This window comes from Cladophialophora yegresii (genome assembly GCF_000585515.1).
Source record: "Cladophialophora yegresii CBS 114405 chromosome Unknown aczIN-supercont1.7, whole genome shotgun sequence".
NCBI classification, from domain to species: domain Eukaryota; kingdom Fungi; phylum Ascomycota; class Eurotiomycetes; order Chaetothyriales; family Herpotrichiellaceae; genus Cladophialophora; species Cladophialophora yegresii.
In genome coordinates, this window is record NW_006913051.1 from 201999 (window position 1) to 222568 (window position 20570).

Consider the following 20570-nt stretch of genomic DNA (forward strand, 5'->3'; position numbering starts at 1 on the left):
AGAGCGACTCCCTTCTCACTTTCATTTCACTGTCACCTTTCATTTCCCCATATCGTCCTCGCTTGTGCCTCCACTGCAAATGGACTTCGTGTCATCCTCTCGGAAAAACCAACAACCATTTCTTCTAGGCAGATACTGGTGAAAGACGGCGGTCTCTACACAGTACAGCCGGGAGGGTGGAGGCGCAGCGCCTTATTCCACCCGTTGGCCGTGTCCCTCGTATTCCTGTGCAAAAGCCCGGCCCAGCTCGCGTTCTCGCTTATCTCGCCTTGGCCTTCACTGCAAATGACTGCAGCCAACTGGAGTCATCCTGTCGTCTCTTGCTGTCTCCGCCACTATGGTTCGCGGAAGATCCTCCTCGACCAGTCTGGGTCGGAACTTGAGACTGCCCAGCGTCCAAGTCGACTCTTCGTTCGTATTGCTGCCGCCGTCGAGTCTGCCTTATGGCTTTGTGCTGCACACGTGGCAGCGTTGGGAAGAGGCTGTGTCGTTGACACGGAAAGATGTCGAGTTCTGGGTGATCGAGAGTTCGGCCCCTTTCTCAGCTCATGCAGATTAAGGTTTGCAAGAGGCACGATACAGCAACGAATCCCAGTGAGTACCTTGTGTCGAGGTGTTGACCATGAAGATATAGAATAGAAAGTAGATGGGAAACTGCTCTTTCCTGTTCACCCACCATCGACCAGCTTTACTTTGGAAACCTCCGCCGATGTTTCTTACCATGTATAGATTCTGTCTCAGTGTCATCTTCTGCGCCTTCAACAGCCTTGTGCTGTCATCGCCGGCTCCTAGAGCTGCAACGACAAACTGCTATCCTCTCATTGCTGGCTCGCAGCAGACCCATTTTCCGTCCGGCAGTCTCCCCTGTGTCGCGGTGCCGGAAAACTCTGTCACGCAAGGCAACCTCAAGGTGTCGACCTATCATTGGGTGAAAGGTCCGGACACTGCGGTGGTGTATGGTGACAAGGCGCAGCTCCACTTGAAGAGCATCAACGATGGCATCCAGAAGGCTGTCAAAGCCTATGGAGGTTTTCTGAAAGATACTCCACTAAGCACAAACCTAGTCTTCATTCCAGCAGCCTCACTGCCCGATGGGTGGGGTGACACATGGATGCAAAAGGGCACCACTGCAGCTCAACGTAAATTCAGCGTCCTCATCGCCAACTGGAGGGACGGGTTCCAGCCCGACTATAACAAATGGGCCCGGACAACCGCCCATGAGCTCTACCATTGCGTGTTGATGAGCACCAACGCGCAAGACGCGCAGGCTGCCAATCCCTGGAACCAATGGTGGGACGAGGGAGGGCCTTCCTTTTTCGCAAGCGCACTGTTTCCTGAGCCGCTAGATCCGACGTTGAAGATCTATTTCGACTCTGATCACCCGGATCTGAACATCCAAGGCTGGTTCCAGACATACAAACCTACGGTACCTTTGTACAACCAGGGCTATAGCGCCGAGCTATTCTTTCTCGACATGTACACCCGGCCGACCCAGAGCAGGCAGGACTTGGCGAACATCCACAGCTTCCTCTCTCAGCAAGAGATGAGCTCAACCGAACAGGCTGAACAAGCTCGCGTGGCTGGCGACGGCTTCACTCCGGATCAATTTCGAGAATTTGCACAGCGCTTTGTAGATGGCGTGATCAAGCTGAGGCGAGATGCTGACGTCAAGGCAGCGGTATTTCCAGTCTATAAACAGGGATATCAGGAGACGAAGACCGTGAAGCTGGGCGCAAACGCTGCTCCGGCCACCTGGACCGCCAGCAAGCTCGTCTCCTTTGGCTTCATGCGTCTTGACCTCTCCCTGCAGGCGCCGGATACGAAGAACCAGGTCACATACGCCATCAGTGCGTCCAGCCAGGGTGCAGGCACAACGATTTTCTATCGAGCAAAGACGGCCAAGAAGTGGACCAAATTGGACGCGGGAACCTCGAAAAAGGTCACGGTCGGCTGCGGCTCGGGTCCGCAAGATTACGTCTTTCTCTTTGTGTCTACCGATGGCACTGACCCTCCCAAACCGGTGCTGAAAGTTGCCAGGCAATCAAGCAAGAAATGTCCGTGCACCCCGTCGCGTCGCAGCCTCCTCGGTGTACGCCAAGAGTCATGTGAGTCCGATGAGTCCGACACATGTCTCGCCGGCACATGGAACCTGGATCTCGACAGCCTCAAGGCCGCAATCCAGACCGCTCTCGCAAAAACTTCTGCTGATGCTACTGTAACAAATCTCAAGCTGGACGGCTCCTCGACCTTTGTCTACGATGAAGCTGCCTCGACGGCCTCCATGTCGTTTGATCACACGACTATAAGCTACGATGGCTCTGCTTCTGGATATGAAGTTCACATTGATATCGACATCAACGGCAAGGCACAGGGTCCGGTGGCGATGACAGGTGACAACTCCTTTCACTGGACCGACATAACGGGATCGGGAGAGTACAACACCGCTACCGTCCTCAAAGGACTAGGGGACGACACTCCGATCGAGGTGGACATGCCGCTGACTTCGGTTTACACGGCCGATGTGGTGGTCAAATATACTTGCAGTGGAGATAAGTTGACGCTGGAGGGCCTCGAAAATGGGCTATACATATGGACGTACAGCTATACAAGAAGCAGTGGGACTGCATAGGGTTGAAGCGGTCGAGACGGAGTGGTGTGTGTATGTGTGGCCCGTAACTACCTGACAACTGCACAAGCTACATGACAAGCATTTCTCTTCTGTTGCATGATGCTTGAACATGACTCGCGCACTGCCACTGGCGCTCTTAGCCAGGATATGGGGTCGAGGCCCTTTCAAGACAAGCGTGTGCGTTTGAGTGGCGGGCAACAATGCTGTTTCTGAGTCAAGCACCAGAAGCATTCCCTGCTAGTCCAACCCGAAGTGGAGGCCGTATCTCGTATTCCAGCGGACCGGGAACAGCCGATTAGTTCGCGACTTGCACCAGGTTTGGGAAAGATCACGAGCAGATGCCTCGGTTGGAGAATTTCTCCCGTCAGACACACGCAAAAGGGCCAGATCCCATGCTGCTCTTAGCAAGCATTGGCCAGGCCAGAGATATCGAGGTCAGACACTTGGGACTAGCCGCATCAATGATGCACTAGACAATGCCGCTTAGCAAGGTGCGTGGTACGTACTCGTAGTGGCGGTGGCAGTCATTCATTCATTGACCCGAACCCGTCGGGGAGGCCGAACAAGGTCATTTACCACAGTGTCATTAACATACTGCGTGCTGCACTTTGATATCTTGCCTCGTGTCTTCGTGCAACCGCCATATTCTTGTCTGCAATTGATAGTTGGCCGGCTTCAAGACACCTCTTCAGATTTTATTCTTCGACCTGATACCGCGTGTCAGTCCACTGACTATTGAGGGCGATCGAGTCGCCGCCTCGGAAAGTGGCTAGCCAACTGGATACAGCCCTCTCTCAAGGCTGCAGTCGCATCCAGATCCATCTCTCCGACAATTTGACATCCGACTTCTCAAGAACATAAAACAGACCCCAGATACTGTTCGGCGACAATTTCACTTTCACTCCCAAGTCCAGTCGCCTCAGGCATCGCAAAGATGCCGTTCAAATTTCCAGCCTTTCTGAGCACATACAGCTTCTGGGCTGCCTCGTCAATAGCAAGCGCCGTCCTGCTCGTCCAATTCACGCCACAATACTCCCTTCGACAGTCCTACTCGTGGACCGCATCCACGCTATTCGCACTACAATGGCTCGTCTACTTCCTCTACAGCGTATTCATCTACCCGCACTACACGAGCCCGATGCGCCACCTCCCGACCGTCAAGGGCGGGAGCCCTGTCTTCGGCCACTGGGGCACCCTTCTGGCCGAACCGTCCGGAGTACCGCAGCGGCGGTGGGCCAACGAGATGCCCAACGACGGACTGATCCGGTACCTGCACCTATGGAACCGTGAGCGCTTGGTGGTCACCAACCCGAAAGGCCTGGCCGAGGTGTTGACCACCAAGAGCTACGAGTTCGTCAAGCCAGACCTGCTCCGCGCGGGCATCGGACGGGTCTTGGGCGTGGGCGTCCTCCTGGCCGAGGGTGACAACCACAAGACGCAGCGCAAGAATTTGTCTCCTGCGTTCCACTTCCGGCACGTCAAGGAGCTGTACCCGATCTTCTGGGCAAAGTCGCAGGAGATGGTTCGTGCGATTCAGCAGGAGGTGAAGAAACTGTCCTCCTCCTCTGTGTCCGCGGGTACTGACCCGACGACGACGCCACCGTCCCCTCCAGCCCTCGAGATCGGCGAATATGGCAGCCGGGCGACACTGGACATCATCGGCGTGGCGGGCATGGGCCAGGACTTCCACGCGCTCCAAGACCCGACGAACGAGCTCAACCGCGTCTACCGCGCCGTGTTCTCTCCCGACCGCACGGCGCAGATTTTGGGCCTCCTGGGCTTCTTCCTGCCGGCGTGGTTCCTCAACGCCCTCCCCGTGGACCGCAACAGCCAGGTGCAAGCGGCGGCCACCGTGGCCAAGGACACGTGCCGGCGGCTGATCGAGCAGAAGCGCCAACGCCTCGCCAACAAGGAGCCCATGCAGCCGGACATCATCTCCGTGGCGCTCGAGTCCGGCGGGTTCACGGACGACGACCTCGTCAACAACATGATGACTTTCCTAGCCGCGGGCCACGAGACCACGGCTTCCGCGTTCCAGTGGGCGGTCTACCAGCTCTGTCGGAGCAAGGACATCCAGACGCGTCTACGGGCCGAAGTTCACGAACACATACAGAGTTTTGATACTACTGAAATCACCGCCGACATCATCGACAACATGCCCTACCTGCACGCCGTCTGCCAGGAGACGCTGCGCCTGTGGGCCCCCGTGCCACTGACCCTGCGCGACGCGGCCCACGACACGACGCTTCTGGGGCATTTCGTGCCGCAGGGCACCAAGATCATCCTGTCCCCCTGGGCCGTCAACCACAATACCGCCCTGTGGGGCGCCGACGCCGGCGAGTTCAACCCGGACCGCTGGACCGCTCCCGGTCAGGCCAACGCGGGGGGCGCGGTCAGTAACTATGCGTTCCTCACGTTCCTGCACGGCCCGCGCAGCTGCATTGGCGCCAAGTTCGCGGTCGCCGAGTTCGCGTGTCTGCTGGCCGCGTTCGTCGGGAGCTGGGAATTTGAGCTCGTCGATCCGGAGAAGGAGATCGAGGTCAAAGGTGGAGTGACCGCAAGGCCGAAGGGCGGTGTTCATGTCTATCTGAGGCCGGTGGAAAAGTGGGCGAGTTGACAAGCGGGCGCGTGAGCGCGAGCGAGAGCGTGAGCGTAGAACGTAGAGCTAATGGGTATGATGGCAGCATTGCCTGGCCGGCTTGGAGGTATGGCTACACAGCTCGACGCCCGGTATTAGAACGACGACGTGTCATGTGGTGTACGGACTGTCTTTGGGCGAGGGGGAAACATATGACAGCCATAGTTGCGAGAGCGACGGGGGAACACATGACATATCGAAGCATCCGATCAGCGTAGCATTTTGGGATTTGATGGGATTGAACTCGAGTGTGTGTGTCCGGGCTAGGAGCCCGAGCAGAGGCATGTATCAACTTCAAGAGCCTACAGGCCACGCAGGTGCTTGTGATGGTGACCAATCAATATAAAGAGCACCGGAGCCCGACCCTTCGCTGCTGGATCAACGGTTCTCGGATTGAGCCCAGCTACAGTGACTGTGGAATGAGATTGAGCACTAGCAATATTATTGTTATTGCCGGTGTCACCGTGGTATCACTACATGTAGTCTATTGCCTGGTCAAAGAAGGAAACTGGGCACGTGCCCTACCCTGCCGAACGCGCAACCATCGTTACTGCTCGTGTGTCTGCCAAGACTTCGAGCTCACGCTCGATCGCTCTAGCCGTCCCTACCGAACAAAACACCCAATCCCTCACCCTTTGGAGTCGCGCCAGGCACGACGACCTTTTTATCCCAGAGAACCGTCCCAGCCGGAGTCCCGGGAGTCCCAGCAGAGCCCGCCACCACAACATCCACAGCCACGGCGGGCGGCGGAATGTGCGGCGTAACCAGGTCAATGCCACGCGAGTGCCCGGCACTGGTGCTGTACAGCGGGTTGGAGCGCGGAGCCAGCGGGCGCAGGTTGAACTCGTACATACTGTCGACGCTAGAGGCAGTCGTGGTGGGCGTGTTGGCCAGGCTGGGAGTTGTGGTGCCCGGTGTGAGGGTCGACATGCTCAGAGTACTCTTGTGGCGTAACGTGGCTGGACGGTCGCCGCGTTTGACAACATGATCCAGGTTATCCACATAGCCACCGGCCTGGGCATGATGGAAGCGACTCAGATAGCGAAAGGCCTCGGAGTTGGTCGAGGCACCGCGGTGTGGTAATTTTGGCTTCCATTCGGTGGGGTCAAGATCTGACTTGTGGTCGTGGATGTCGACGGGTATCCGGGCAGACGAGAGGTCCTGGTACTGATACTCGGGACGGGCACTGGAGCGCTGGGAGAGGTTCGGACGAGGTGAGGAGGGAAGAGAGGGCGGAGATGAGGTGGAGTCAAGAGACAAAGTAGACGCCGACAAGGGTTTTGCAGCGTCTTTGCGACGGCACCTGAGAGGTAGGTATTAGTGCTGCGTGAGCGAGGAGTGAATTGAGGCAGAGGCATGTTTTGACTCACGCCTCGCTGCAGTAGAGGATCGAGTTGCAGGGCGTCATGATTTGTTTCTCGCACATGGCGCTGTGATGCCTCTGTCAGCGCTGCAGTGAGATTGCACACACCGGCTCTGGGGAGCCTCACCAGAACTGCAAGAAGCTGGCCGCCATGTCTTGCGGCTTGCTCTTCTTATCAATGGCAGGAGCAAATGCTCGCGGGGCAGAAACTGAGTCACCCTCACCACTCCGGCGCTTCAATTTTCTCGGCGACAAATGTTTGCCATGGGATATTTTGGACGTGGGAAGGTCCATCACCCATTCAGCGTGGGCGGTCAGTCAGTCAAAAGAGAAGAAGGGAATGGCATCGAGTTGGGCAGCTGATGGATGATTGTACACCGCAACTGACCTGCCTCGCATTCCAGACTGCGCCCGCGACGAATGACGATAGGTGGATCTGTGTCATTGCCCGGTTCCAGGCGCGTGGGCCTGCCGCAACAACTTTCCGGGCGCCGTGGCTAGTTAAGCGACACCAACAAGTCGGCATTGGGGGGCCACTGGGCGATCAGCCGGCATGGGCACACCGATAAGTGCGCCTCTTATCGAGCACCTAAGCCGCATTCAGCCAAGGCAGGACGGGTATGCGACGGGGGATGAGCGATGGTCTGAGGCTGCATCGTCCAGGCACGAGCCACTAATTGATTATCTGACTTGGGCTCAAACAGAGTCTGAGTCCACAGCACTAGTACGAGTACTTTGGTGCTTGCTCAACGGATTCCTGGTTGCGGCATCTTTGCCTAGCACGGTGACACAGCCTCGGCGTTAAGAGTTGACTTCAGCCTAACTCGTACGCAGTACTCCACAAGGGTATTTGCATTATCTTGCATACTAATACTGTGTCATGGTTGTGGATTTTGAAAACAGGCGGCATGTCTTTGTCTCGGCCGTTGGCATCAGTCGCAGACAAGGAGTACCGATGCTACAGTATCAGGCTTTGAACCCTCATACAAACCCCTCAGGCACTCCACGAGCCGTGATGCCGTTCTCTCGACCAACATAGCACCCGAGCATGCTGCTCCATGCGTATTTGTGCTCTTTCAGCTCTTGGAGCTTCTTGTACGCGGCCGCGTTGGCATAAGCGATGCCGGTGGAGGGGTCTCGGTACCGAACGGGCAAAGCTGTGATCAAGCAGAGCTCCTGGCTTTGTTTGGGTGCTCTTCCTGTTCGCCCTGCGGCCTTTTTGTTGTGGAAAAACGAGTAATCCTGCCGAGCATCGCCGGAGAGCTCGTCGAATTTCTCAAGGATGACGAGGTTGCGGGTAGAGTCTTCCTCAATTGGGGGAGTTTGGGGTTCCGGTTCAGGTACAAGCTCGACTATTAGAGGTATTGGCGCGGGCTGTCCTGGATCGAGAGGTGCGTGGGTGGGTGTGGGCGGTTGAGTCTGCTCCAGCGGTGCCTCGGTCTTGATAGTGACGCCTTCCGCTTCCTCACCTGAGATGGTCTGCATCGGTGCTGGCTGGACAGCTGCCAGTGGGGGCTCTGTCTGCGAGCCAACATGATTTAGTGCGGATTTGAGGGGTTTCTCTATATCTTGCTGGGTCACGTCCTTCATTTCGGCGTCCCGCTGCACGTCTAATTCCTGTGGAAGAGGACTGGCCGGTTTACTCTCTGAAGCGTTGCTGTCTGTTTGTAAATTGGCATATTCATGTATACCCACCAGGAAAGATTCCTGGAGTTCAACTGAGGCAGGCGGCATAACCTGTGGTTGTGGAGTGCCAGCACAAGCGGCAGGCACAGGTACCATCTCTGGCGTTGGGCCTTGCATGGAAGGGGTTTGTTTCTCTGGCCCTGGACCTTGGACGGGAGGGTTGTGTTGCTCCGAAATAGACGTAGTCGTCGGAGTCACTGGGATGGTGCCTATCGACTCTGCCGCCTTTTCTGCAGCAATCAATTCGAGCTCTGCTTTCGATTTCCGTCCACGCTTTTTCGGCCCAGGCTGCTCAGAGCTTGTGGCATCTTTGGTCGCAATTTTGCTGGGATCCGGCCGAATCCATTTCGCCTTTTGGCTCAACCAGCTGATGACAGGACCCTCCAGCTTCCTGTTTTTTAGGGCCGCCAGCTTCGCGGCTTGTTCTTCTTGCCTCTTCCTTTCCATCGCCTCCCACCGGTTCAGGCTCTTGGCATTCTGGCGCTCCACCCTCGCCGCCTCTGCCAGTCGGTCGGCTTGCGTGAGTTCTCTGGGTGCATCCTTTGCTCGTTCTCTGTCGCGCTTTTCCTTCAACGCTTTCAGCTTCTTGCTCTGGGCTTCGCTTTCCTTCAGGCGAGCAATGGTCTCTTCCCGGTGGGCGATCGTCTGCTTACGCAGGGAACTTCGGCCGGAAGTCTCATCGTGGACCCATGTGACTCGTTCCTTTTTCTTTGAGGGTTTCGGAGGGGCAGACGGGGCGGCAGGCTTTGTGGGATCGGTCTTGAGTTTCTTCCGCACTCCCGCAACGCTCGTCAGTGCTAGATCCGCCTTGCGCTTCTTGGCCCTCTCTTGTTTCGCCTGGTTTTGCAACTCCTTCTCGCCCTCCAGATCCTCGGCAGCGGCATTGGGACCCTGGTCTTCGTCGTCACTAGACGACATGTCTGCGTCCTCGTCGTCGGCGTCGCTCCTGAACTCATCATCTTCCTCCTCATGGTCGTCAGCGAAGAGTAACGTGACTTCGTCGGGGTCGTCGGCGTTCCCGGCCTCCTCCAGAACCATGTCCCTGTCATAGCGGTTGCCGGCTGTCTTGCGCCGCTCTCTGCCGGCGACTAGACTTTCGACGGGCACATCCTGGGGTTCATCGTCGCTGGCGTCGGTGTCTGAGAGTTGAGACGTGTCCTCCATGGGTTCCTCGTCCGCCATTTTGGAGGATCAAGGGCATGAGGAGCGAGGCGTTGCGAAGATCTATCCCAGATTCAAGATGAGGGTGTTCGTGGAAAACGGTAGAAGACAAAGTGCAAGACGAGGGGGGTGCTGCTCTCATAAGCAGATAATTTATACGGCGGACCTTTCGGCATTGAAGTGCAGCTTGGTCGCGTTCCTCACCACAGCGGCGAAACGCGTAAAGTTTGGACTCGTCATTGAAGGTCCATGACTCCAAGAAACACTTGCCTGCCGGGATACCACTTCCTTTTCTTCCCTGAGGCATAGTTCTGCTCGGTCGGAATGCCTCCTCGGCGCAAAGTCGTCGACGACGAGCAGGAGTCGGCCGCAGAAGCACCTCGGACAGACAGCAAGAAACGCAAGCCGCGCGCACGTAGTCCTACCAAAGAGCTTGCAAGTCGCCCGAACCCCCGGAGCAGGAAACGTGTGAAGACGGACGTGGAGTTAGAAGAAAAGGTCTCGACCACAGTGACTGCGAAGTCAAACGGCACAGTAGAAATCGACGAGGAAGCCGATATCACGATCGAGGCCACCGAGACACCGTCCACGACCAGCACCAGCATCCGCAAGCGCAAGACCAAGGCGAAGGCCCCGGCTGCAGAGGCAAACCTGGACGCAGAGCAGGGAGGAGAGGACGACGAGGCGGCCGCCGTCACACCCAAGCCCAAACGCAAGCGCAAAACCAAGGAAGAAAAGGAAGCCGAAGCCATGCCTCTCGCGGCCCGCACCGTGGGCCTGAAAATGTACGTGGGCGCGCACACGAGCATAGCCAAGGGCGTCGAGAACGCGATCACCAATTGCGTGCACATAGGCGGCAACGCGTTCGCGTGCTTCTTGAAGTCGCAGCGCAAGTGGGAAAACCCGGCGCTGAAGGACGAGAACAGGGACGCATTCCGCAAGGCGCTGCTCGAGCACAAGTACGACGGCATGCAGCATATCGTGCCTCACGGATCGTACCTCGTCAACTTGGCGACCGAGGACAAAAATGCCGCGAAGCAGTCGTACGCGGCGTTCATTGACGATCTGCATCGGTGCGAGGCCCTGGGTATTCGATACTACAACTTCCACCCTGGGGGCGCGGGACAAAGCCCTCTCGGCGACGCCATCACGCGGCTGGCCGACAACCTCAACCGCGCGTTGGCCGAGACCAAGACCGTCGTGCCTCTACTGGAGAACATGGCGGGCCACGGGACGTTGATCGGCAACCGCTTCTCCGACCTGCGAGACGTGATCGCGCAGATCAAGCCGGAGTTCAAGTCACGCATCGGCGTGTGCATAGACACGTGCCACGCCTTTGCCGCGGGCTACGATCTGCGTTCGCCAGAGGCGTTCCAGAAGACGATAGACGAGTTCGACCAGACGGTCGGCATCGGATACCTCAAAGCTCTACATCTGAATGACTCGAAAATGCCACTCAACAGCCATCGAGACCTGCATCAGAACATCGGCCTGGGGTTTCTGGGTCTGGGCGCGTTCCACAACGTCATGAACGAGCCGCGGTTCCAGGGGCTGCCGCTCATCCTCGAGACGCCCTGTGAGAAGCCGGACCCGGATGATCCCAAGGGCAAGAAAATGATTGAAGACAAGAATATTTGGGCTACGGAGATCAAGCTGCTCGAGAGTCTGATTGGGATGGACACCAAGGGCGGCGAGTTCCGGCGGCTAGAAGCCGAGTTGGCTGAACGAGGCAGGGAAGAGAGGGAGAAGATGCAGGCGCAGTTTGAAAGGATCGCAAAGGAGAAGGCCGACAAGGAACGCCGGAGGCTCGAGAAAGAGCGGAAGGCCCTCGCAAAGGAGAAGGGAAAGGGGCAGAAGAGCTTGAAAGACATGTTCGCGGCGAAGGAGGGTGTCACGGGGAAGAACACGAAGCAGAACAAAGGGAAGCGGGAGAAAAGTCCAGCAAAGGCGACGAATGGGATAGGCGACCTGAGTGACTCAGAGATGTCTGAGCTGAGCGACTCCCCAGACTCGCCATTGACTGACATAAGCGACTTGAGCGACGAAGAGAACCGACAGTGAAGTGCCGGAGAGGGTTTTGAATCGCTAACTCTGCTCACGATTGTCTTACAAGTCATAATGTGTTTATGGATATAGCCATTGTTCAGCGATACCCTTGTTGCAACAGCAGCTCAGGAGAGACATGAAAAGGCCCTCATTGCTGACCCTGACTGCAGCACGGCTGCTGCGGTCGTTACAGTCTCAATAGTCACCGCCGCCTGCCTCGCGTCGTTTCTCTGCACCGCGCTCTTCCATCTTACTGCTCTTGAACAGCCCGCCCGCCTTCTCGAGCAGCTTGCCTGTGGTAGAATCTTTCTTGCCGCCTCCGCGCTCGTTATCATCATAGCTTTCCCCACCGATGTCCCCACCAATGCCACCACGCTCTTGCTCAACGGTGCGGCCTGTACCGACGCCATAGTTGTCGTCGCGGCCTGTACCGATGCCGCCGGTACGGGTCGAGTCCCCGTATGTGTCGTCGTGACCTGGCTTATGTCAGTGGTTGGAAATTGAGCACGAGTAGGAGCGACATACCAAGTCCGCCGCCCGTGCCGCGAGATGAATCGAAATCATCTCCACGAAGACGGGTACTGTCATCACCAAAGCCACCACCAGTGCGACCAGACGAGCCGTAGGTATCATCGGCTTGGCCGTAGCCACCAGCAGCTTGAGCTCCGGATCGACCACTACCCATGCCTAGGACATCTGATTAGTTCTGGGGTATCTGCAGGACCCATTGATCACTCACCGTATTCGTTGTCCCGGCCCGTGCTTCTGCCACCGGTCAAAGTTGGGTTTCCGTAGGTATCGTCTGCGCCTAGTCCGCCACCGGTACGGCCAGAGGAGGCAAAGTCGTCTCCACGACGGCCTGTGTTATCGCCACCGATGCCAGAGCCATATGTGTCATCGCTTTCTCCGAACCCACCAGCGGCTTGAGCCCCGGTTCTGCCGCTGCCTAGGCCTGTGCTGTCGTTCAGCTCGAAGCGCGTTTTTCTCCTTGGGTCTAGGCTCACCGTATTCGGTGTCTCCAGTGGTTCTACCGCCAGTGTAAGATGAGTCTCCGATGGTATCATCCTGACCCAAGCCACCTCCTGTTCTGCGACCCGTGCCAAAGGAGTCATCACCCCGGCCGGACGACTTGGTGGGAGTCAGCCTTCTGAAGGGGGAAAAGGGTCGGGCCAGGTCAGCATACGCCGTAGCTGTCATCACCGTAGCCAGCACCACGTCGCTAGATCCATGTTAGTATGTCTCTCAGCTGGGGATCATGCTTCTTGTCATACGTTGTCGTCGTCATAAGACATTTTGCTCAAGGTTTCTTCACTTCGTTCGGCAAGATGTAGAAAGGCACGTTGCAAGATTTTGTTAAAGTAAGCGTACGCGAAACAACTTCCAGGGGCGGCACGTCCATTTTATAGACATAGAGTACAGACAGTCCAGCGAGGACCAACCATTTGTTGTTGTTCACGTTGTGTTTGGGGAACAGCAGAATCAACGCTTGGGTTGACGCGATTCCAGGGACAGCATACGTAAGTTTCCCTCTCAACCAATGACCACGGTGATCGACCCCGCGTGAGACAAGACGAGGTATTGGGAAGCTGGACTCGCACAGACAGGAGGCACAGGAAACCTGGAACCTGGAAAAGCATCGTGATTTTCTCGTCTCAGTATTGGTCGAGGGGGTAAGGAATCCCGGGAACGTCGCGCCTCGGTACTACTTCGCACAGTGAGCGTGACGACGCATTCCAAACCGCATTCCATTTGCTATGGAGCGTTGAGTTTCATGTGCCATGGCTGAGATGCACAAACGCGGCTGTAAGGGAGCCTGTGCGATGTTTGGAGCAGACCCCGCAATTGACCATCGCAGTGACGACATGCCGCGATGGTGTGACCCAGCATCTTGTGCGGGAGAGGAGCAGAGGGGTTTGAGTTCTGAAGATCGTGTGCGACTAGCCCGAACTCGATTGGACCAAGGGATCAGCATCTGGATGCGGTTCTCCTTACTGCAGCTGTACGAGTACGGGGTACTCGTATGAACGCGACTTGGAGATGACGGACCAAGGTGCAGTGCTTCGGCGGCGATGGCGTAGATGGTCCTCAGCATGTGGTCGTACTCGGGCGCTTGCTGTGACCTGCATAAAGCTTCGCTTCCTAGCCGCATTTCCCTGCCGAGCCTGGCTGATATGTCTAGCCACCAGAGTGGCACCCAGAGTGGAGGTGGTTGCTGGCTCAACATGAGTGGCATCAGTCATCCAGCAGAGCTTGAGCTTGCACCATTTGACCCATTGGTGTCTTGATCATGAAGTACTCGTACAGGGGGCTGGGGCCTCTTAATACAACAGGTCGGCTCCATTCAGCTGAAAATTCCCCAGGTAATTTGGCCAACTGCGCGATGCGCAAGAAAAGTCGGCAAGAGTTGTCTAGTTGTCCTCCAACACCTTCGAAGTTGTTATGGACAGGCAGCTGAGCATTATCATCTCACGTATTTCGACTGCATCTGGGTTAGCACCCACAATAGTTGAGATGTTGACCAGTATACTTACCATGAACTTCTTGTGGAAATCCGATCTCAGTAGATCCTGCGCTTGGTCAGCTTGCTTAGATACAGATCTGAGCTTTCCGGAGCATACGCACGTTGACGAACTCCTTGTTGCCCTTCTGCTCGGTCCCTCGGGCTTGGTTTTTGAAGACCACGTCGTCGTCCCACCTCCGCTTCACATTGAACGCTTTCGGGTTGAGCAACGGGTTGCCGAGTGCAATGTCCTTTTCTCGCAGATCTTCTGCTTGTTTTGCCTGATCGGCCTCTTCTCGAGCCTTTTGCTCTGCTCGTTCTCTTTTGATTTTCTCCAATTCGCGCATGAGTTCGGCTTCTTCATCGTCACTTTCCTCGTCACTGCTCTCGGAATCCTCGTCCCCAACCGAATCAGCATCGATATCTCGAGTCTCCTCTAGGATGCGCCGTCGTTTCGCTTCGGAATCCTCATCACCGGTGTCATCCGAGGCTTGCTCGAGCGAACGCTTGGGAGGATTGGGCGACTCTGATGCAGGCTCGGACGTCGTGCCTTTGGTCTTTGCAAAATGTGCGGCTTCTGCTGCGAGTAGCTCGGCTCGTAAGTCTCTTTGCTCTTTATCAGCTATGCCACCTTGACCAGGCTGCCGGACCTTGAGCAGAGTGTGTGCTGGCTGTAGTCGTTGGTGGTACGCCGGGCCAAGCTTGGCCTCTTTGCCTCTGGCAGGGTCAAATGTAGGCCGATGGGCTGTTGTCATACTGAATGAGAAACTGCGTGGACTGCCAGAGCAAGGACAGAAGGAGTTTCGCAGTGAAGAGTACGCTAGATTCTGACACACCAAGAGGATTGCAGCCCTGGAAAGAACCTCCAGATTCTTCAGGCGAGGCGCATGCGATTAAAGCTTGGCAAGGCTGAAAGTCAGCCTTGCCACCTTTCAATAAGATAAACGTTGATTTCCAACCAGGCGAGGCAGGAAACGGCATCCGTCATAATTAGGGAATTAGGGCAATTGAAGTCCCCAGAACACCACGCTACAGACGCTCATAGACTGAATAAGCCGCTCCTCCTCTTTCCGAAAGGGTAAACAACCAAAGCGCTCAAATACAATCCAACACTGATCCCAATTGCCACCTGCACCATGCCATAGCCCACATTAAATATCGTTCCACTGTAGACATCTGCGTTCATTGTGGAGTTTTGGGCATCCAGAAACCCGGCCGTGCCATTGTTAATGACACTGACACCTGTCGCGTTACCTGTGATCTGATTGGCGCTCGTGATGCCCGCCACGAGACTGCCGCTTGCTGCCAATCCACTTGGCACCTGGACAAATATCGCCGGCAACATAGCGGCGGCCGCCAACCCGTGGAAGAAGCGGGAGTAGAGGTTTGCCAACGTGCCAACAGCGAAAGCACCGATTCCGTTGGCGACCTGTATATTGTTCGCGAGCTTCGTAGAAACCCAAAAATTTGACTGGTAGCCGATAAAGGCGATCCCCGTCATGACCGGTATCTGTTTCCATTTGGCCTGATTGATGATCGCCAGGCATGTCGCGAAGATCGGCACCCATACAAATCTGGCATATATAAGCCTCGGTCCGTGATTGGAATCGTTCCACCAAGTCGGGATGCGGCACGTCACATCGCTTTGGGCTTGTGGATAGATGAGACCCATCACCACACTTCCTAAAGACACCTGTTAGAGCAGCCCAGTGTTGCTTGTAGTATGGAGAACTCACCGACTAAGATACCAAAACCGAGGAACAGAGAATAGATGATAGCATACACCATCCTCACAGATCCTGAAACAAGACTTTTGCTCTGTAGCTCCAACGCCGCGCAAAGCACCGTGTAGCCAGGCAGGATGAGTGCTATGCTGCTCTGCGCAATCGCTGAAAAACAAAATATCGGAGAGCCGTCGTGATAGATAGAGCCCAGGCCTCGAGAGACAAAGGCGATGAGGACGGCGGCAAGCACTTCGAACACATGTGAAAACTGTTCCGATTTGGTGACAACAACGAGCTGCAGAAATCCCAGTGTAGCTCCTAGGATGAAGTTAGGGGCAAAGTCGACAGGCCGCGCTGAGAACGCAAAAGGCCCGACCGAGATGGCAGCAATGCCGTATGCAACGATTCGCAGTGCCAGCGAATGCCTCCCGCTCTTCTGCATGATCTCACCGAGATCGCGGGTCCCTTCTTCAGCTGTGTACTTGCCATGGATAACTAGCTTGTACACGTCGAAGACGTCTTTGAACTTACCCAAGTCAACGCCGCCGGATTCCCTGACAAGCGTGACTTCGGTACTCATGGTAAGCTTGTCGTTGATGGACACGAGCATGGAGCCTGGCAGATAGAGAAACTCGGCGTCGATGCTGAGAGCACGTGCCGAAGTGTTCATATATTGTTCCAACCGGTGTGATGGCGCTCCCACTGCCATCAAGCTTCGGGCCAGTTTCTTCAAGTACTTTCGACAGGCAATGATCTCAGCCACATCTAGAACAACTCGCTCTTCATCCGCCAGTGTAGAGCTCGATGATTTGGGATGGAAATAATTGGTGGGATGCTTGATCATATCTACCGCAGTGGCAATCATGCCTTGGGAGGATCTTTCTCGGTGATACCCAGGTCGCGGGACATGATTCCTTGCTTCAGGAGTGGCTGTTGAAGCGGAAGCGACCGTCGTTGCGAGTAAGGTACCCAGTGATCCGCTGGACTGATGCTCAGATTCGCCCTTGTCATACCATTTTGGTCGCTTGGGAGTTACCCTTCCCGACGAGGTTATTGAATATTCATGGATGTCGGAACCATTTCGAGAATGGTCTCTAGAATGGTAGCCCCTCGGAGAATGCTTGCCGGATGGAGGCGAGCCAGGATCGTCACGGTAGGCCGGCCCAGTATAGCCGCTATGCTTCAGGGCTGTGAGCTTATGTATCAGAGCAATAGGACTAGGACGGTAATCGACTGGAGGTGGAACATAGTCCATGTCATGAAGCTGCTTATCCACAGCCGGTGTCTCCGTCCCTGACCTGGGTGGACGACGCCATGTACTTTGGTCGCGGCCGGTGATGGTTCGGAGAAGTTGTTTTGCTTCATGGTAGTTCTCTCTGCCTGGCTTCAAAGTTTTGGGGTCGTCTTCGTCGCTATCGTCGTCATCAGTGGAGTCCTCTAGGATCATGTAGGGGCGTTTGTCTTTCCCGAGCGATTCGAGAGGGATCTCGTCTAGTTTGACTGGCCAGTCACTAACAGGCTTTGTGGGAGGAGATGAGTTGGGTGAAATGAGTGTCTGAGGAGTTATGATGTGGGGTACCTTGGATCCGGCATGTTGCTTTTGAGGGAGAAGGGCGTCGCTCAGCCTGTTGTGCAGCCGGCTTGCCCGGTCTTGGGCTTCAGCAGCTGCGGCACCTGTTCTCCCTGCCCAACTAGAAGCTGTCAGGCTCAAGTCCGCAACGTCTTCCGACTCAGACAATCGGATTTCCGGGACATCTGCTCGCCCGCCCGGCTCGGCGAAGGTCTCTCGTAGTCCATCCTGTTCCTCCTCATCGGCCAGATCCGAGAATTTGACCTTACTGCGTTGCTTTTGTTCTTTTGTAAGGACTCTCTGGCTCTGCTGTATGCCTGTGACGGGAGTTGAGGAGTCGCTGGTGTTGCCGGAACTGGGCGTGAAGTGATTTTCAGACTCAGCCATGCCCGCAGGTACCGATGAAAGGGATTCTAGTTGATATTCCAGCCCTCGAAACGTCGACAAAGGAGGGATAAGGTCAAGAGGTGGCACTGAAGGCGGTATACGGAGCTGATGACGACAAAGAAAGACTCTTGCAACAAAGAGCAAAGGTGGTAAAATTGATTGCCACGTTTTGGGGGGAGAGCCGTCGACGTAACAAAGCAGACAGCGGACGATTTTTCCAACAACTCAGCCTACGCAAGTGGAAGGTTTAAAATGAAGAGACCACAGGAGGAAGAAGTCGGAAGCCATGCTGGAATACACTGAAACGGGAGCAAAGTCCAGCAGGACAGGCTCGAGAAGCTGCTCGATTTGCATGGCCGTTTCCAGTCCATAGGCCCACGTTCTCGATAACGACCTGTGTATGTTACGCACGTGGTGGAGACGGCGCGATTTTGTCAGATCAGTCCCATATCACGGTCCCGAAGCCCACCGAGTAAAGGGGACTGGTAATTAGCTCGAGTTACATGGCTGAATAAGTGGAATCGCTCACAGCGACGCCAATCGGACAGCTGAAAGATGGCATGAGAAGGAGACTCGATAGCGACCCAACAAATATGCATTTGGCTGAGGCTCCATGCCAAAGCTTGACAAGGCTGACGCAACACCGAAGTCCGGCAGCTAGGAAGAAGTCTGAGGTGGCTTTCCTCCAGTGGCGTGGAACAGCATCAGCGAGCGTGATACGAGATAGGTACGTACCTGAAAATGAGACGTGCTTATCTCGCAATAAGTGGAAAATTTGAAACAACCTCCGAACGTGCGGGTCGTTCGTCAGCGGTTGCTCAGTACGTGGCGTGGCATGTGAAGGTGGACTTGTATCACGTGATGGTAATCGTGTCTTCTCCGTGTGTTGATACAGTACAGCCAGATTGGTGGTGTATGCATTCCGATGTCGAGTCCTGGCAGACCACGACAAAGCCCAAGTTCCTCGGGAAAAAGCTGTGTCCGTGTTCAGAAGTGACCGCCTCACAAGCCGAAAACCCAGACTGAGCCGGCTCAATGTCCCGCAGCAAAAAGTCTACGGCGGAACTCTTTCACCACAGCAACAAGGCTTGGCGAGGCTGAAGTTCGAAAGCCAATGGTCTCAAAACTGTTCTTTCAAGAAAAAATGCTGCTGCCAGAACGGTTCACTCAGATTGAAAACATCCTTTCTTGGCCATCTCTCGGATGCGTCGAGCAAGAACGATGTCACTGCGCGCTCAATCGCAATTTACCGACAAGTTAGTAAGTGGTGGTTCGTGAAGATGCCTCGTGAAATCGACATCTCCAATATCGAGCGGAATTTCATCCTCGAAGCACTTCAGCAGGGTGTCCGTGTCGATGGGCGGAGTCTCGACCAATTCAGAAGCCTCGAGCTGGAATTCGGAGACGAATATGGAACAGTCACAGCCCGCCTTGGGAAGACCAGGTAGGCTACAACTGACCTCCCCGGAAGAATATCACTAACTCCATGGGAAGAGTACATGTTCAAATCTCGGCTGAGGTCACAAGGCCTCTGGAGGACCGCAAGTTCGACGGCATCTTCACTATCACGACAGAACTAAGTCCTATTGCGTCTGCTGCCTACGAAGTCGGCCGGCAAACAGAGCAGGAGGTGATCCTCTCACGGACTCTTGAAAAAGCAATCCGGAGATCACGAGCCATCGACACCGAATCTTTGTGCATCATCTCCGGCGCCAAATGCTGGTCGATTAGAGCCGACGTCCATGTTCTGGACTCAGATGGTGGTCTCATCGACTGTTCCTGCGTCGCCGTTGTAGCAGCATTGCGACACTTTCGCCGACCAGATGTCTCGGTGGACGGAGAGAACGTTACCATTTACACGATGGCAGAGCGCGTCCCGGTACCGTTGAGCATCATGCACAACCCGGTCTGCATAACCTTTAGCTTCTACCATGGCGGGGATACCATAGTACTGGATGCCACACGCAACGAGGAGCAGGTGCGGGAGACATCAGCGACCTTTACCGTCAACGACTTCGAATTATGTCAGGCCTCGAAGATGGGAGGAAGCCCAATTGATGCGATGGTCTTGCTAAAATGCATTAACACGGCCTTGGCCAAGGGAAAGGAGATCAATGGGATCGTTGCTAAGAAACTAGCGGAGGATTCGACCAAACGGGACGTGGGTGGATTGATTGCCGAGCTCAGGGCTGAGAATGAAAGATGACCACTGCAAGCAAGACGTGAGGCGATGTCCAGCCAGCCATACACGTTCGGTTTCGCCCAAGGAAAGCGGTTCGCGAGGCTTTATCGCGGCGAGCTGAACACTGGGACGTGACGAAGAAATATGAGGCTGTATGGATGCGTCTTCCAGGAGGCGTCATTGGAGATATTTCGTTCAAGATGACAAAAGTGGCAGTGCAGTCTCGGGTGCCATTTTTAAACTCTTGGTTGATTCTCGCGGCCCGGCGTGTCGACTGATTGCTTTCTCCTGCCAGCATTCAGGAGTCAACTGGTGAGATCGAGATTTGGCATTTCGCTTCATCACTGATATGATTTGAAGCAGAGGCTGTACGCAATACTGCGTAGACACCGTAGAGATGTGTGATATAGAAAACGGGCATAACAGGGTCCTCGGCCTCCCTTGGACTGGATGGGGCTAGGGTTAAGCAGATTTCTGCAGCTGTGATATTTTAGCGGGTGCCTGGCCAAGTGAAACTCGGCCCTAGACCCAGTTCGGCGGGGCATCCACCGGTGCAGCCCAGTGCAGCCAGTGTAGCCACTGCGCTTGCCCGCACGGGGCCTTGGGGGCGCCTCCAAGTCTTGCTCCGCCTGCGGCCGCGCATCCAAACCGAAACTGGCCTTCTGGGTGTTGGCATTGTCACCG

The 20570-nt window shown here is 55.5% G+C and overlaps 9 protein-coding genes across 9 annotated transcripts; 4 read left to right on the forward strand and 5 right to left on the reverse strand.

Moving 5' to 3' along the window:
- Positions 1–721: 721 nt before the first annotated feature.
- A1O7_09211 (uncharacterized protein) lies at positions 722–2629 on the forward strand (the record flags this gene model as incomplete). The annotated part of the gene is made up of 1 exon (XM_007763200.1): positions 722–2629. One exon carries the CDS (start codon positions 722–724, stop codon positions 2627–2629), a length of 1908 nt encoding a protein of 635 aa, XP_007761390.1.
- Positions 2630–3563: 934 nt separating this feature from the next.
- On the forward strand, positions 3564–5246 carry A1O7_09212 (uncharacterized protein; the record flags this gene model as incomplete). Its single annotated transcript, XM_007763201.1, has 1 exon — positions 3564–5246. One exon carries the CDS (start codon positions 3564–3566, stop codon positions 5244–5246), a length of 1683 nt encoding a protein of 560 aa, XP_007761391.1.
- A 615-nt stretch (positions 5247–5861) lies between these two features.
- A1O7_09213 (uncharacterized protein) lies at positions 5862–6693 on the reverse strand (the record flags this gene model as incomplete). The annotated part of the gene is made up of 2 exons (XM_007763202.1): positions 5862–6570; positions 6638–6693. 2 exons carry the CDS (start codon positions 6691–6693, stop codon positions 5862–5864), a joined length of 765 nt encoding a protein of 254 aa, XP_007761392.1.
- Positions 6694–7611: 918 nt separating this feature from the next.
- A1O7_09214 (uncharacterized protein) lies at positions 7612–9498 on the reverse strand (the record flags this gene model as incomplete). Its single annotated transcript, XM_007763203.1, has 1 exon — positions 7612–9498. One exon carries the CDS (start codon positions 9496–9498, stop codon positions 7612–7614), a length of 1887 nt encoding a protein of 628 aa, XP_007761393.1.
- A 303-nt stretch (positions 9499–9801) lies between these two features.
- On the forward strand, positions 9802–11538 carry A1O7_09215 (AP endonuclease 1; the record flags this gene model as incomplete). Its single annotated transcript, XM_007763204.1, has 1 exon — positions 9802–11538. One exon carries the CDS (start codon positions 9802–9804, stop codon positions 11536–11538), a length of 1737 nt encoding a protein of 578 aa, XP_007761394.1.
- A 180-nt stretch (positions 11539–11718) lies between these two features.
- A1O7_09216 (uncharacterized protein) lies at positions 11719–12635 on the reverse strand (the record flags this gene model as incomplete). The annotated part of the gene is made up of 3 exons (XM_007763205.1): positions 11719–11999; positions 12049–12210; positions 12263–12635. The coding sequence occupies 3 exons, from the start codon at positions 12633–12635 to the stop codon at positions 11719–11721; spliced, it is 816 nt and encodes a 271-aa protein (XP_007761395.1).
- A 1474-nt stretch (positions 12636–14109) lies between these two features.
- A1O7_09217 (uncharacterized protein) lies at positions 14110–14778 on the reverse strand (the record flags this gene model as incomplete). The annotated part of the gene is made up of 1 exon (XM_007763206.1): positions 14110–14778. The coding sequence occupies one exon, from the start codon at positions 14776–14778 to the stop codon at positions 14110–14112; it is 669 nt and encodes a 222-aa protein (XP_007761396.1).
- Positions 14779–15062: 284 nt separating this feature from the next.
- On the reverse strand, positions 15063–17704 carry A1O7_09218 (uncharacterized protein; the record flags this gene model as incomplete). The annotated part of the gene is made up of 2 exons (XM_007763207.1): positions 15063–15702; positions 15756–17704. 2 exons carry the CDS (start codon positions 17702–17704, stop codon positions 15063–15065), a joined length of 2589 nt encoding a protein of 862 aa, XP_007761397.1.
- Positions 17705–18984: 1280 nt separating this feature from the next.
- Positions 18985–19910, forward strand: A1O7_09219 (uncharacterized protein; the record flags this gene model as incomplete). Its single annotated transcript, XM_007763208.1, has 2 exons — positions 18985–19148; positions 19199–19910. 2 exons carry the CDS (start codon positions 18985–18987, stop codon positions 19908–19910), a joined length of 876 nt encoding a protein of 291 aa, XP_007761398.1.
- Positions 19911–20570: the final 660 nt, after the last annotated feature.